Source organism: Oratosquilla oratoria, chromosome 33, assembly GCF_046742065.1.
Source record: "Oratosquilla oratoria isolate Oo_2021 chromosome 33, ASM4674206v1, whole genome shotgun sequence".
Lineage (NCBI taxonomy): Eukaryota > Metazoa > Arthropoda > Malacostraca > Stomatopoda > Squillidae > Oratosquilla > Oratosquilla oratoria.
Genome location: NC_134809.1, coordinates 6,726,799 through 6,739,298, shown reverse-complemented (window position 1 = coordinate 6,739,298; position 12,500 = coordinate 6,726,799). Strand labels below are relative to the sequence as shown.

Sequence of the window (12,500 nt, the reverse complement as noted above, 5' to 3'; positions counted from 1 at the left end):
CCATCTCCTCAAGATGACTTCAATATTGAATAAAATCGTCTAGCTTTCACTAACCATCTCTTGTGGCCCCACTTTTGAAACTGCAAGGGACCCCAGGATGACTCATTGGCCTAAAGACTACCTGAACTTGTACCAAGACCACATGTGCATCATGTGCTGGCAAAGAAGTTTAAAGACTAAAAGTATTCTACTAACAGTAATAACTAGACATGTACCATGACCACAGTGCATCATGTGCTGGCAAAGAAGTTTAAAGACTAAAAGTATTCTACTAATAGTAATAACTAGACATTCAGTCCATGCACACAAGTACTGTATATGCATTCTAAAAAAAATATCATAAGACCTCATCTTCCCCCTCTGCGTCACTCAATCTAGATAACCCATATAACACCACAAGAATAGAGACGTTCGTAAAAGTCCTACACAATATACACACGCTACAGAATTCAAGGATTATATAAAGGAGATTGTAACAAGATATTTGTACAGTCACCCATGTAACAGATTTGTTACTATGGTGTAGGAGATGTAGAGCTCATTGTTGGGTTCAGACGTTTACTGGTAGAGCCGTCGGTAGGCCTAACAGCGAGCGTTGGCCGACACTGAGCGTGACTGACACTCAGTCTTGACCTGACCCGGGCGGCCAGATATATACACACCCTGAGGACCGAAAAGAAGCGAACCGCTGGGTCACTCACAATGGTCTTCTACAAGACTTTGTGCTTTCACACGAGTACAAATGCCTTTCCTATGGGCACACTATGACCATAGCTTACACAGTAATAAGGCCGAAGACCAGCTATTTCTACAAAATATTCGTACTAATTGTCCAACCACACCTACTGCATTATATGCCTAAACAAACATAGTACCTCACAAAACTCTTCAAATTACAGGATAAATCCACACAGTCAATTCAGTTAAACTTAACCCGCTTTTAGGTATCTTATTCAACTTAAACAACACGTAGTTATTATGGGGATTAAAACTCAGTTAACCTGCTCGCAAAGATAACTCAGTGCAAATTTTATTCTGGCTATCGCCTGACGATTTAATTCGGCTTAAGAAGAACAGCGTACCGGAGGCGTTTGGAAGATACAATTCCATCCATCAGTGGTAGTTAGGCCATGCTCGACGATTCCGTTCTTTGACGAAAAGTCATATATACCACGAGGCCCCAAAGAAAAACAATACATAAACACGCACTACTAAAGAGAGAGAGAGAGAGAGATGAGAGAGAGGGAAAGGAGAGAGAGGGAGAGGAGAGGGAGAGAAGGAGAGAAAAAGAGAGGGAGAAAGAGAGAGGTAGGGAGAGAGGGAGAGGGAAAGAGAGTTGGAGAGAAAGAGAGAGACTAGGCGCGAGATAAACCTTAAATCTTACCCGCCACGTACAACGTCTACAAAAAGCGAGCTAACGATCTCTTAACTACAAAGCGCCCTAACCCTGAAGGTTATCCTGAATAAATAATCAGAGTCGGGGGAAGAGGGGGAAGGGTGAACGGGAGAAGGGGGGAGGGGAGAAGGGGAAGGGGGAAAGGGGAAGGATGGGATGGGAAGGGTATGGAAGAAAGGGAAGGGGAGAGAGGGGAAGCTGAGAGAAGGGAAGGGGTGGGGAAAGGGAGAGAAGGGGAGATGGAATGGAAGAGGGAAGGGGAGAGAAGGGAAGAGGGGAGAGAAGGGAAGAGAGGAGAGGAGAGGAAGGAGGGGAGAGGAAGGAGAGGAGGGGCGGTAAGGGAGAGGAGGGAAGTGAAGGGAAAGGGAGGGGGAAGGGAGGGGGTGGGGAAAAGAAAGGAGGGAGCGAGGGAAAGGAAGGGAAAAGAGAAAGGAAAGAAAGACGGAAGAGGAAGTGAAAGAGGAGCGATGAAGGGGGGAAGTGAAGGGGAGGAGAGAGGGAGATATGCAAGCAAATAGAAATGGCGAGGGGAGGCGAAGAGAATAGGGGAGGGGAGAGAGAAGAGGAGAAGAGGAGGGGTGGGGGAGAATAGCCCAAAGGTTTCGGATTACCGATGAGTCATCGCCAATAAGGCTCTTGCATCAGGGTTCGCCGTTCCGATGCGTAGTTCCTGTTCCTCCTCCTCCTCCCTCATATGAATTAAATCGCCTGGCGGGAGGCAGAATAAAGAACTAAAGCCTCAACAATCCGTGAGAGGGTTGGCACATTGTGTATTGCTTTGTGAAGTATGCCATTGTTGCATGTATTCATATGTTCCGAAAGATTCAAGGTTATTACTGTATTGTTACATTTCACTGTTTATATAACCACCAGAAAATTTCTATACCAAATCGAAATACTATATACCACGTAACTACAATGTGTACTTATGCGTTATCCTGCGTGTTGGAGTATTTCACTATACACGAATGTAGTTCAGTACAGTGGTACTGTGTTTAGGAAAATTCAAACATTTACTCGATATCCAATGACCCCTTCCTTACCAGAAGGATATCTATTCTATTATAGTTAATGCATTCTCGTGGCAATATATATTCTTATTCATAAATTTCCTTATTCTATCTTAATGTACTTTATTTAGCTATTTACTACTTCATCTTAATTTATTCATTTATTCATTCATTCATTTAATCTACTCATCTATTTATCTATTCTCCATTCTTATATTTATTTTTTCTATTTATCAATTTCATGTTTACTTATTCTATTTTATTTGTTCATCTATTTATATTTATTTATATATTTATTTTTTCATTTATTATCATCATCATAACTCTTATCATCAATTTATTTTATTTTAATACTTTATTATTATTAACATCATTATTATCATTATCATTATCTTTTTTTTTTATATAGAACCTTGCACGTTCTCTATGACATGGTCCACGGCGCCTTCTGGTGACGGATTAGGTGTGTGGCGGAAGCCGGGGATAAGAAAACCTTCCTCAAGGTTCACCTAAGCAACAGCGTTTCCTACGAAACGTACACTGTGCAAAATCATTTGCTACATACGGAAAACATGGACCAAAACTAACTGTGCTATGGGGGAAACAAGCGTTAGTTATTCGAGAATTCGGATTATTTTTTATGTGTAATATCCAGTATGACTACAATGAACAAGCACAGACCAATCACACAACACTTTTCTGCGGTGAAATGGGTTGACAGCTGAACGCTATGTGTAGACATGCGTGCTCGAAGTCACATATACACATACATACATAAACACACATATACATACATACATACATACACGGCATATATGAGTTCTGTGCGCTCATGGTGGAGAATAATAGCTGTCGATCCCGATCCCTGTGACAAATCTTTCTAACACACACACACACACATACATACATACACATACATACACACACATGTGACCGTTGAGAGAGGGAAAGACTCCTTGAAGCCACACGGCCGGATGTACACCTGTGCCCCACCCATCCAGGTGTGAATGCGTGCGTACGTGCGTGTGTCTCTGTCTGACCGTCCGCGTCCTCAGACAGTATGTGTGTACGTGTGTGTGTGTGTGTGTACGTGTAAGCATGTGTGCGTGTGTATATGTATGCGTGTATATGCGAACGTGTACACCTGCGCGTTCGTTTGTGTGCGTCCGTGTGTATATGTCCGTGTTTGCGCGTGCGTGTACCTGTTTGTGTATGCGCGTGTGCATGTATGCACGCACGCGCGCATGCGTGCGTGCGTGTGTGTGTGTGTGTGTGTGTGTGTGTGTGTGTGTGTGTGTGTGTGTGTGTGTGTGTGTGTTCTAACCTGCCTGAATGCGGTGATTATTTGCGAGCGAGTTGATAAATGTATGGTGTAATATACTTATAGCCATTTAGTGGAGTGAATACATTTCCTTCAATATTAGTCATTAGTGGAATGAATACATTTCTTTCAATGTGTATAAGAACTTCCACAAGTAAATCTGTAAGCGAGTGCAAACTAAAAGTAGTAAAAAATAAATATATAAAAATTGATAAAAATAATAAATCAATTATGCAAGCATATGTAGGTTCCCTATGCGATGAAGCAAAAATGTCCTGCTAGAGAGATTTAAATCTTAAGTCAGGCACTGCAAGCAATGATACATATCCCCTGATAACAAGCATAGCAATGTCATTTACAACACCAATACAAGTCACGTGATCAGATAATTTTTTTCTCGAAAATTCGCACAAGACACTTATCCAATGCAATCTCGTCTAACATGACCTAACCTGACCTGACAACTCACTAGGATCAAGAAAGACAACATGACATATCGACAGAGTACGAGAAGCAAAAACGTGACGATAGCTACTAAACCAAACGGTGCTTCTGCAAACACACACCACACACAAACAAGAGTATACTGTTGACCACTTAATATGACGCTCACGTTCTTTAATAATTCTTGACCTAATATAGGCTAACCCGCCCTAACATAATTCCATAAGAAAGTAGGTCTTTTAAGAGCAATAATAATAATAACAATAATAATAATTAATAATAATAATAAAATAAAATTTATAAAATATATAAATAAAATAAATAAAAATGAATAATAATAAAAACAGAAGAAATAAAAATAATAATAATAATAATAATAATAATAATAATAATAAATAAATAAGATAGAAATAAATAAAATATATAAAATATATAAATAAATAAAAATAAATAATAAAAACAGAAGAAATAAAAATGATGATAATAATAATAATAATAATAATAATAATAATGATAATAATAATAATAATAAATAAATAAGATAGAAATAAATAAAATATATAAATAAAAATAAATAATAAAAACAATGAAGAAAAACAAATTAATAATAAAAATAAAATAAATAAATGAATAAAATATATAACAAAATAAAAATGGGTTTGCGTGATATTGGAAGAGAACCACAGGTTTTCGAGATAGATACAGTACCGGTTTGGTCCAGGCTGGAGGAAGAAGCTTGAAGGCTGTCTGGAGCACCATGGCCGACAGCTGCTTCCGCTCTCGGAGGGCGACAGGTGTCGAGAGGCGCTATGGGTCACTGCAGCTGTACAGGTGCGGCGGGGGGGGGGAGGTAAACGTTCCACAGTTGCGGTGATAAACGTTTCGTGTGTTGGCAAACGTCAGCAACTTTGAATTAGCAGACTTAAACGTTGGACAAGTGCATGGCAAAACGAAGCACAGGTGCTGCGAAAACGTTACACAGGTGCGGTGCAGACGTCAAAACAGGTGTGACCCAAACGTTCATAAACGTAATACCAAACGTTGCCAACCTGAGAATAAAGTGTTCAGCTCCTGACAGTCATCTTCATGGATGATCAAACGTTTCTTAGGGCATTTAAGACACGAATGCGAAGGCGTGACTACGAACGTTTTTTTTTTAACCCGAAACGTTTGTTGGTAGCGCTGACGGTGACTGCGAGCCACAAGTGTCCGTTACTATGCACCAGAGTTTATTAAAATCGTTGAGGTGGTGGGGGGAGGAAAGGGGGAAGCTGGCGAGCCAGCGACACAAAAGTCAACAAACATTTGTCACCATCAGCCTCCCTCACACACGAACAGACAGACAAACAAACAGACCGACAGAAAGACCGAGCGAGCGAGCGGGAGACCGTCAACGATATACGAGATACTCGGAGAGTTCAGGCAGCACGTCCTCTCTTTACCACTGCGTTAGCACGACTGAAGACGCGAGTTGCGAACAACGGACGAGAGCCGCGGGGCGACCCGGGCCGGGGCGGGTAGGGGGTGGGGGTGCACTAATGGCACTTTTACCACCGGGTATTCCCTTCAACGACCAAACAACCGTACAAGTTCCTACAAGTTTAGCGCAGGTCTTCACAAATGAATACAAGTATATACGTGTACGTGTGTATGTACGTTTGTGTGTGTGTATGTATGTGTATTCACTTGGTCTTTGGATCACGTGTTGGACTCGTGATCGACAGCTATTTCCCTCCTGGAAGAGAGCTCAGAGCTCGTAGGTCCGATCTATGGGTAATGCTATGACCTTTCCCACACACACACCCCCAACTCCCCGCCCACGAGAGTTGGAGTAACACCCCTCAGCGCTGCGATACTGATATTATTTCAGCCCCGGGCGAGGGTCGAACCCGGACCTCCGTAGTGGCAGGCCAGAGCTCTAACCACAGCGCCATGAGAGGTGTGTGCGTGCGTGTGTGTGTGTATGTGTGTGTGTAATCGTATTACCACAATTGCGGTGTACAGGAAAAGAGCAACGCTCGTGGGATCCTGTTTCATACTCTTCAGTTTATCATACCTAGCTTTACAATCATGTACTATTATTGTTTGTGTGTGTGTGTGTGTGTGTGTGTGTGTGTGTGTGTGTGTGTGTGTGTGTGTGTGTGTGTGTGTGTGTGTGTGTGTGTGTGTGTGTGTGTGTGGAGGGACACACGCACACAATACACACACGCACGTGCCCAATGAGAGAGAGGGAGAGAGAGAGCGGGGGAGAGCGAGAGAAAGAGAAAGCGGGGAAGAGAGCGAGAGAGAGCGAGAGAGCGAAAGAGAGAGAGAGAGAGACTTCCATCCTGTAATACGGTACCAAACACCATTCCAAAGACCTTTGATAGACCACGAAGCACATAGCCTGATTCCCCTCATCAAACTCCACGGCCCACTTTGTACCTTACACCAAGCCTAAGCATAATACGATTTTGGTTCTGTTTAAGGGGACGTTTTATCATTTAAATGTAATTATTGACAAACGAACTTGAACATTTGAAAGAAATAACCAATTACTCTTCTCGGTTCGGTACCGGTGACGGTCAAACGATCCCCGGAGAAAAAAAAAAAAAAAAAAAAGTCGTTTCAGATTCGAATCCGTTCCGATACCGTACCAGTTCCACCTCGTTCATTCACACTCTCCAAGTCTTCTGCACAAAGTTCCCGACTGTTGTAAGGTTGAGGTACGGGCACATGATAGCCCCGCAAACCATAAATAAATAAGCCAACAAATAAAACAAACAAATAAATAAAATAAAAACAAACAAATAAAATAATCAATAACATTAATAATAATAATGATAACAAATAATAAAAAAGATTAAATAATTAAGCAAACAAAATAAAACAATAAACGAAGAAATAAAATTATCAATAATAATAATAACAATAATAATAATAATAATGATAATACATAAACAAATAAAGAAACAAATTCATTCTTCTCAACTTCCTTGCGGTTTCCAGTTTATCTGTATCGTGGATTTTCATTCACGTCATACAACTCTCTTCTCACAGTCCAGACAGGACATTCCTATGTCGATAGAACCCTCACTACCTAAACATCAATTCTTTTGATAAAGTTCGTTTGAGTAGAAACGACCTCGGTAACAATATTTTATTTTTCGAGTTTCCAAATGTCAAATTACTTTTCTTGCGTCATTTAGCGAGAAGCTGAAGGACGAACTAAGAGAAGTTAAACCTAGATTACGAATATTAGACACACATTGTTGAATTGTAGACTTAGCTATTTCTAGGATACTAAGAGCGAAGTCGTCGTCCAGCTTTTCGAATTCACATTTGACGAGAACCTTGGACTATTGAGGCATAGAAATTGTTACTACTGGGAACCGGATAGGAGTGCGGGATTCGAACCCACAATTAAGCGCATGCAAGATCAGCACGCATCCGATTACGCCGTCAGAATAGACTGAGACAATACTAAGAAATTGTGAGTCTCATGGAAAGAATAATACACAAAATATCAACATAAGTCAGTCAAGAATAATTCCTGCCCAAAAGGTCATGATAACTACTGACAAAGGTCACAATAGTAATGACGTCATATTAGCGATGACGTCATGGTAACGATGATGCCATAACGATGGCGTCAACGGAGCGATCTACGTGTCATGAAGCTAATTTGGTATGCGATCTACACTTTATATTGTGATTTACAACAAAAGAAGTCATACATAGATCACGCTGGTTATGTAGATCGCATACCAAAGTATATTATATTTATATTATATTATATTTGTCTTCATTCTCAATGTTTATTTTTATGCAATAAATCTCCACGCACGTCGCTAACAGTGGCTACGCGGAACAAAAATGTGTGTGTGTGTGTGTGTGTGTGTGTGTGTGTGTGTGTGTGTGTGTGTGTGTGTGTGTGTGTGTGTGTGTGATTCACCATGGTCTTACATCACGTGTTGGACTCGTGATCGACAGCTACTACTCTCCTAGATGAGAGCTCATATGGGCAATGCTGTGACCTTACACGCACACACACACACAACTCCCCGCCCACGAATTGTAGTAACGACTCGCAGCGCAGCGATACTGAAATTATTCCAGCCCTGGGCGGGATTCGAACCCGAACCGCTGTAGTGACGGCCGCGAACGCTACCACTGCGCCGTCGAGTCGTGTGTGTGTGTGTGTGTGTGTGTGTGTGTGTGTGTGTGTGTGTGTGTAAAGGAATACACTGTACTGTACATATAAGTACATCATTGACTGTGCGTGAATTTTCTTTGTGTACGTTCGTGTTGTGCATGACTTTGCCTTCGGGATCGTGAGAGAAGCGGGACAAGTACGCGCTCCGTTCCAGGCTTAGCTGATGTACGTTCGATTAATAAACTTGTTTCAAATTTACTTTAATTTATTTCTTAATAGTACATGTATAAAAACTTCAAATATTTTCTAAAATAAAGACATATATAAATGGTAATTATTTTTCTTAAATAAATATTATATCCAGAATATTTTATCTGAACTATAAATAAATGGAACATGTAGATCGCATACGAAAGTAGAATATGACTCTTGTAGAACACATTGGCTATGTAGATCATATACCAAAGTAGCACCGATGGTTCATGAGAGGTCACGTCCTCCCCATTCCCCTACACGCACACGCACGCACGCATGCACGCACGCACACACACACACACACTGACAAACAGACAATCTAACTTTGCTGTGGACAAGAGCCACTGGCGCGCCACCTGATTGGCAGTCAAAGATTCATATCCGGAGAGGCCAATCGTTCTTGAGGATCTAGGTGACCGAATATATATATATATATATATATATATATGTGTGTGTGTGTGTGTGTGTGTGTGTGTGTGTGTGTGTGTGTGTGTGTGTGTGTGCGTGCATGTGTGTGTATAGTTCCCTTAGCACCATGACCATGTTCCACGCACTAATAATTCACGTGATTAACTACCTACGAATGAAGTGCTTCCATTGCACATCACTTATCATCACTTCCTCTTAACCACAGGTCTTCACCGTCTGTCACCAAACATCAACGAAAGCAGCCTTGGCCTCCACTGGAACTTCTTCAGCGCTTCAAGGACACATTTCGACACGACTGAAACACTGAAGCTCTACCGGTTGCCATATATTGCTGATGAAACTGCCAGATGTATTTCGTAAACATTTAAGACATTTAAGACTCCTCTTTGTAGACCCACAGAAAGTAGGAAAGAGCTTACTACTATATTTCAGTGTTTCATCAATTGCCCAAGTGTGTGTGTGTGTGTGTGTGTGTGTGTGTGTGTGTGTGTGTGTGTGTGTGTGTGTGATTGTGTGTGTGATTCATCATGGTATTGGATCACGTGTTGGACTCATGATCGACAGCTATTTCCCTCCCGAATGAGAGCTCAAATCTCATGTATAACTGATCTATGGGTAATGATGTGACCGTAGACGCACACACATACACTCAACTCCCCGCCCACGAAAGTTGGAGTGACGACTTGCAGCACAGCGATAATAAAATTATATCAACCCTGTGCGGGATTCGAACCCGGACCACCGTAATGGCGGCTGCAAAACCTACCATTGCACCATCGAGTCGTGTGTGTGTGTGTGTGTGTGTGTGTGTGTGTGTGTGCGCGCCTACGCGCATATCTATACACGTGTATGTATACTTTCGAATACATGTATATACGTACGTGTATGTACACGGGCGTAAAACAAACACCCATGAGGGTGGACGTGGTTCCTCGAACCTGCACCTGTGTGGGCGTGGTGTGGAGAGAGGGGAGCGGTTACGGGCGTGGGCGGTGGAAGGTGGGCGCCCCTTTAAAAGAGAATTGGCGGTGGTGGAGGCGGGCGGCCCGGCCCGGCCCGGATCGGAGCGCGGACTTGTGCCGCTTCTCTCATTGATACCAAAGGCAAAGTCATGCACAACACGGAAGGCTAGGACGGTGCCTCTCACAGACGACTTTGTAGCATGGAATGTAATGAACCATGCCCTTAGTTCAACTTTCGCCGGTGGCAGGATTCGAACCGCCATCCCTTCGACTTTCGCCGCAAGTAACGACGCCCTAACCCGCTCAACACGTATATACACAGATATATAATTAATGCACTATCAATGATGTACATGTGTGTACAGTGTATTCCTTTACACACACACACACACACACACACATACATACACACGCAGTGGTAGCGTTCGCGGTCGCCATTACGGCGGTCCGAGTTCGAATCCCGCCCAGGGCTGAAATAATTTCAGTATTGCTGCACTACGAGTCGTTACTCCAACTCTCGTGCGTCTACGGTCACAGCATTACCCACAGATCGGTCATATGAGCTCTGAGCTCTCTTCTGGGAGGGAAATAGCCGTCGATCACGAGTCTAACACGTGACCCAAGACGATGGTGAATCACAGACACACACAAACACACGCACACATTTTTATGAAAACAAACTACGACTAAATGTCTAAAGGATATGAAGAAATACATTTTTTCCTACATTGCTTAAATTCTTTGCTTCGGTTACGTGTCCGCGCGCACGCACACGCACAAACACACACACACACATCCTTTAGATCAGCTGTTTTCAACCTGGGGGTCGTGACCCCCTGGGGGATAGTTTGGGTTTTCTTAGGGGGTCACAAAGGATTCGGGAGAATCATATATTTTCATATGTTTGAATTAGACACTTGGGCTTTTACCAGTTTGGTGAGTGCAACACTGGTGACCCACAAGTGCGGTGGCCTGCTACAGTAAACATATCAACCACAATCAGTGTTTTATCTTGCCTTTTCACAAGGTTCACAGTTTCTAAAGTTATCATAAGGGGGTAATACCCTGAAGTCTCGGGGAGTCATAGGATGAACACAAAGGAAGAACAAACAACAGCAGGCCTACTGGCCCTAACGAGGCTGTTTGTGTTTACCATACTAAGCTACAATTAAGAAAACAGGGTAACTAAGCGATAGAAGATGAACTAACACTACTGCTACCACTATCCTATCCAATTACAATTAAACACCGGGCTGTCAGATCTTTTATTGCAAGGGATATATTTTATTTGCGGATTAGAATCTAAGTATTTATTTAGGCGATTTCTAAATGTTGTTATTGTGTTACTTTCAACGACAGTGGCAGGTAACGAATTCCACACATTAACAACCCGGTTAAAGAAGAAATGCTTACTTTCATTCAAAGAAAATCTATTGGTCTAGCCCAATGTTGTCACTGTGATCTATGCCAGTTCCCACAAAGAAGTGAGATTTTTCCCCACAAGGAAATCTGGATTTCCACATTTTCCCACAAAAAAAGAAGGAATTATTATATACACAAATAAGATAGGGGTGAATGGAGAAGGGTTGTGTATGGATGATGCTGTGATGCATGAGGGAGAGTGGGTAGGGGATGGGGGTGAGGAAGTATGTATGAGAAATATTTTGACGCAGCCCGAAGGGATTGCTCCCCGTCTTCTCCTTTTCTGCATGAGGAGACGGAGAGAGGGGGGGGGGAGCGCTGATTTAATGAAGCGGCCTTGCTGTGGATGTGCTGTGTCTTGCGACACTGCTTCTGACCCAGGGCAGTGGACAGGATGCAGGGATGACCCGTCATCCAGGAGGTGCCAAGATGAGAGGGAGGGAGGGAAAAGGAGAGTGGAAAATGTAGGGGATGGAATGGGTGGGACTGGTTTCTATGCCTTTTTCTTTTTGGCTACCCACCGTGTAAGGGGGAAAAAGCCTTTGGTATATGTATGTATGTAAGTTGATTGCAACATATAATTCTTCAAATTCTACACAAAAAATAATGGTTAGCAGTTTAAACTTTTCCGCAAATTTGTGGAAAATACCCACTGCTTTAGACTATCTTAGAAGGATGTGAAGAAATACATTTTCCACGAAGATGTATATGTACTTGGAGAGGGAGGGAGAGAGAGAGAGAGAGAGAGAGAGAGAGAGAGAGAGAGAGAGAGAGAGAGAGAGAGAGAGAGAGAGAGAGAGAGAGAGAGAGAGAGAGAGAGAGAGAGAGAGAGAGAGAAAGGGGGGTGGGAAGGAGAAAGAAACAGAGAGAAAAAGGGAAATAGGAAGTTCGAAAGAAAGAAAGAGGAAGAACGAGAGAAAGAAAACGTGAGAAAGAGCAAGAAAAAAGAAAGCAAAGAGAAAGAAAGAGAAAAATAAGAGAGATAACTAGAGATAACAAGAGACAACAGGAGATAAGCAAACCACCCACGACCCCTCAAACCATAAAGTCTCCCCCGCGTGTTCGCGTGTTGGTCAAGCGGAGAACCCACATGCTTGAAGACCCAAGAGAGGCTATCATCATTATC

At 42.4% G+C, this 12,500-nt stretch overlaps 1 protein-coding gene across 8 annotated transcripts in view; it reads right to left on the bottom strand.

Moving 5' to 3' along the window:
- Positions 1-12,500, bottom strand: part of LOC143017732 (E3 ubiquitin-protein ligase SH3RF1-like) — a 211,235-nt gene that overhangs the window by 142,175 nt on the left and 56,560 nt on the right. Inside the window, exon 1 of one of the 8 annotated variants that reach the window (XM_076172529.1) lies at positions 4,880-5,626. The exons of the other annotated variants lie outside the window; for them this stretch is intronic. Within the exon in view, the coding sequence (XP_076028644.1) occupies positions 4,880-4,930 (51 nt within the window). The 5' untranslated portion in view covers positions 4,931-5,626. Of the gene's footprint in view, positions 1-4,879; positions 5,627-12,500 lie in introns of those variants that run through there. 8 annotated transcript variants of the gene reach the window in all.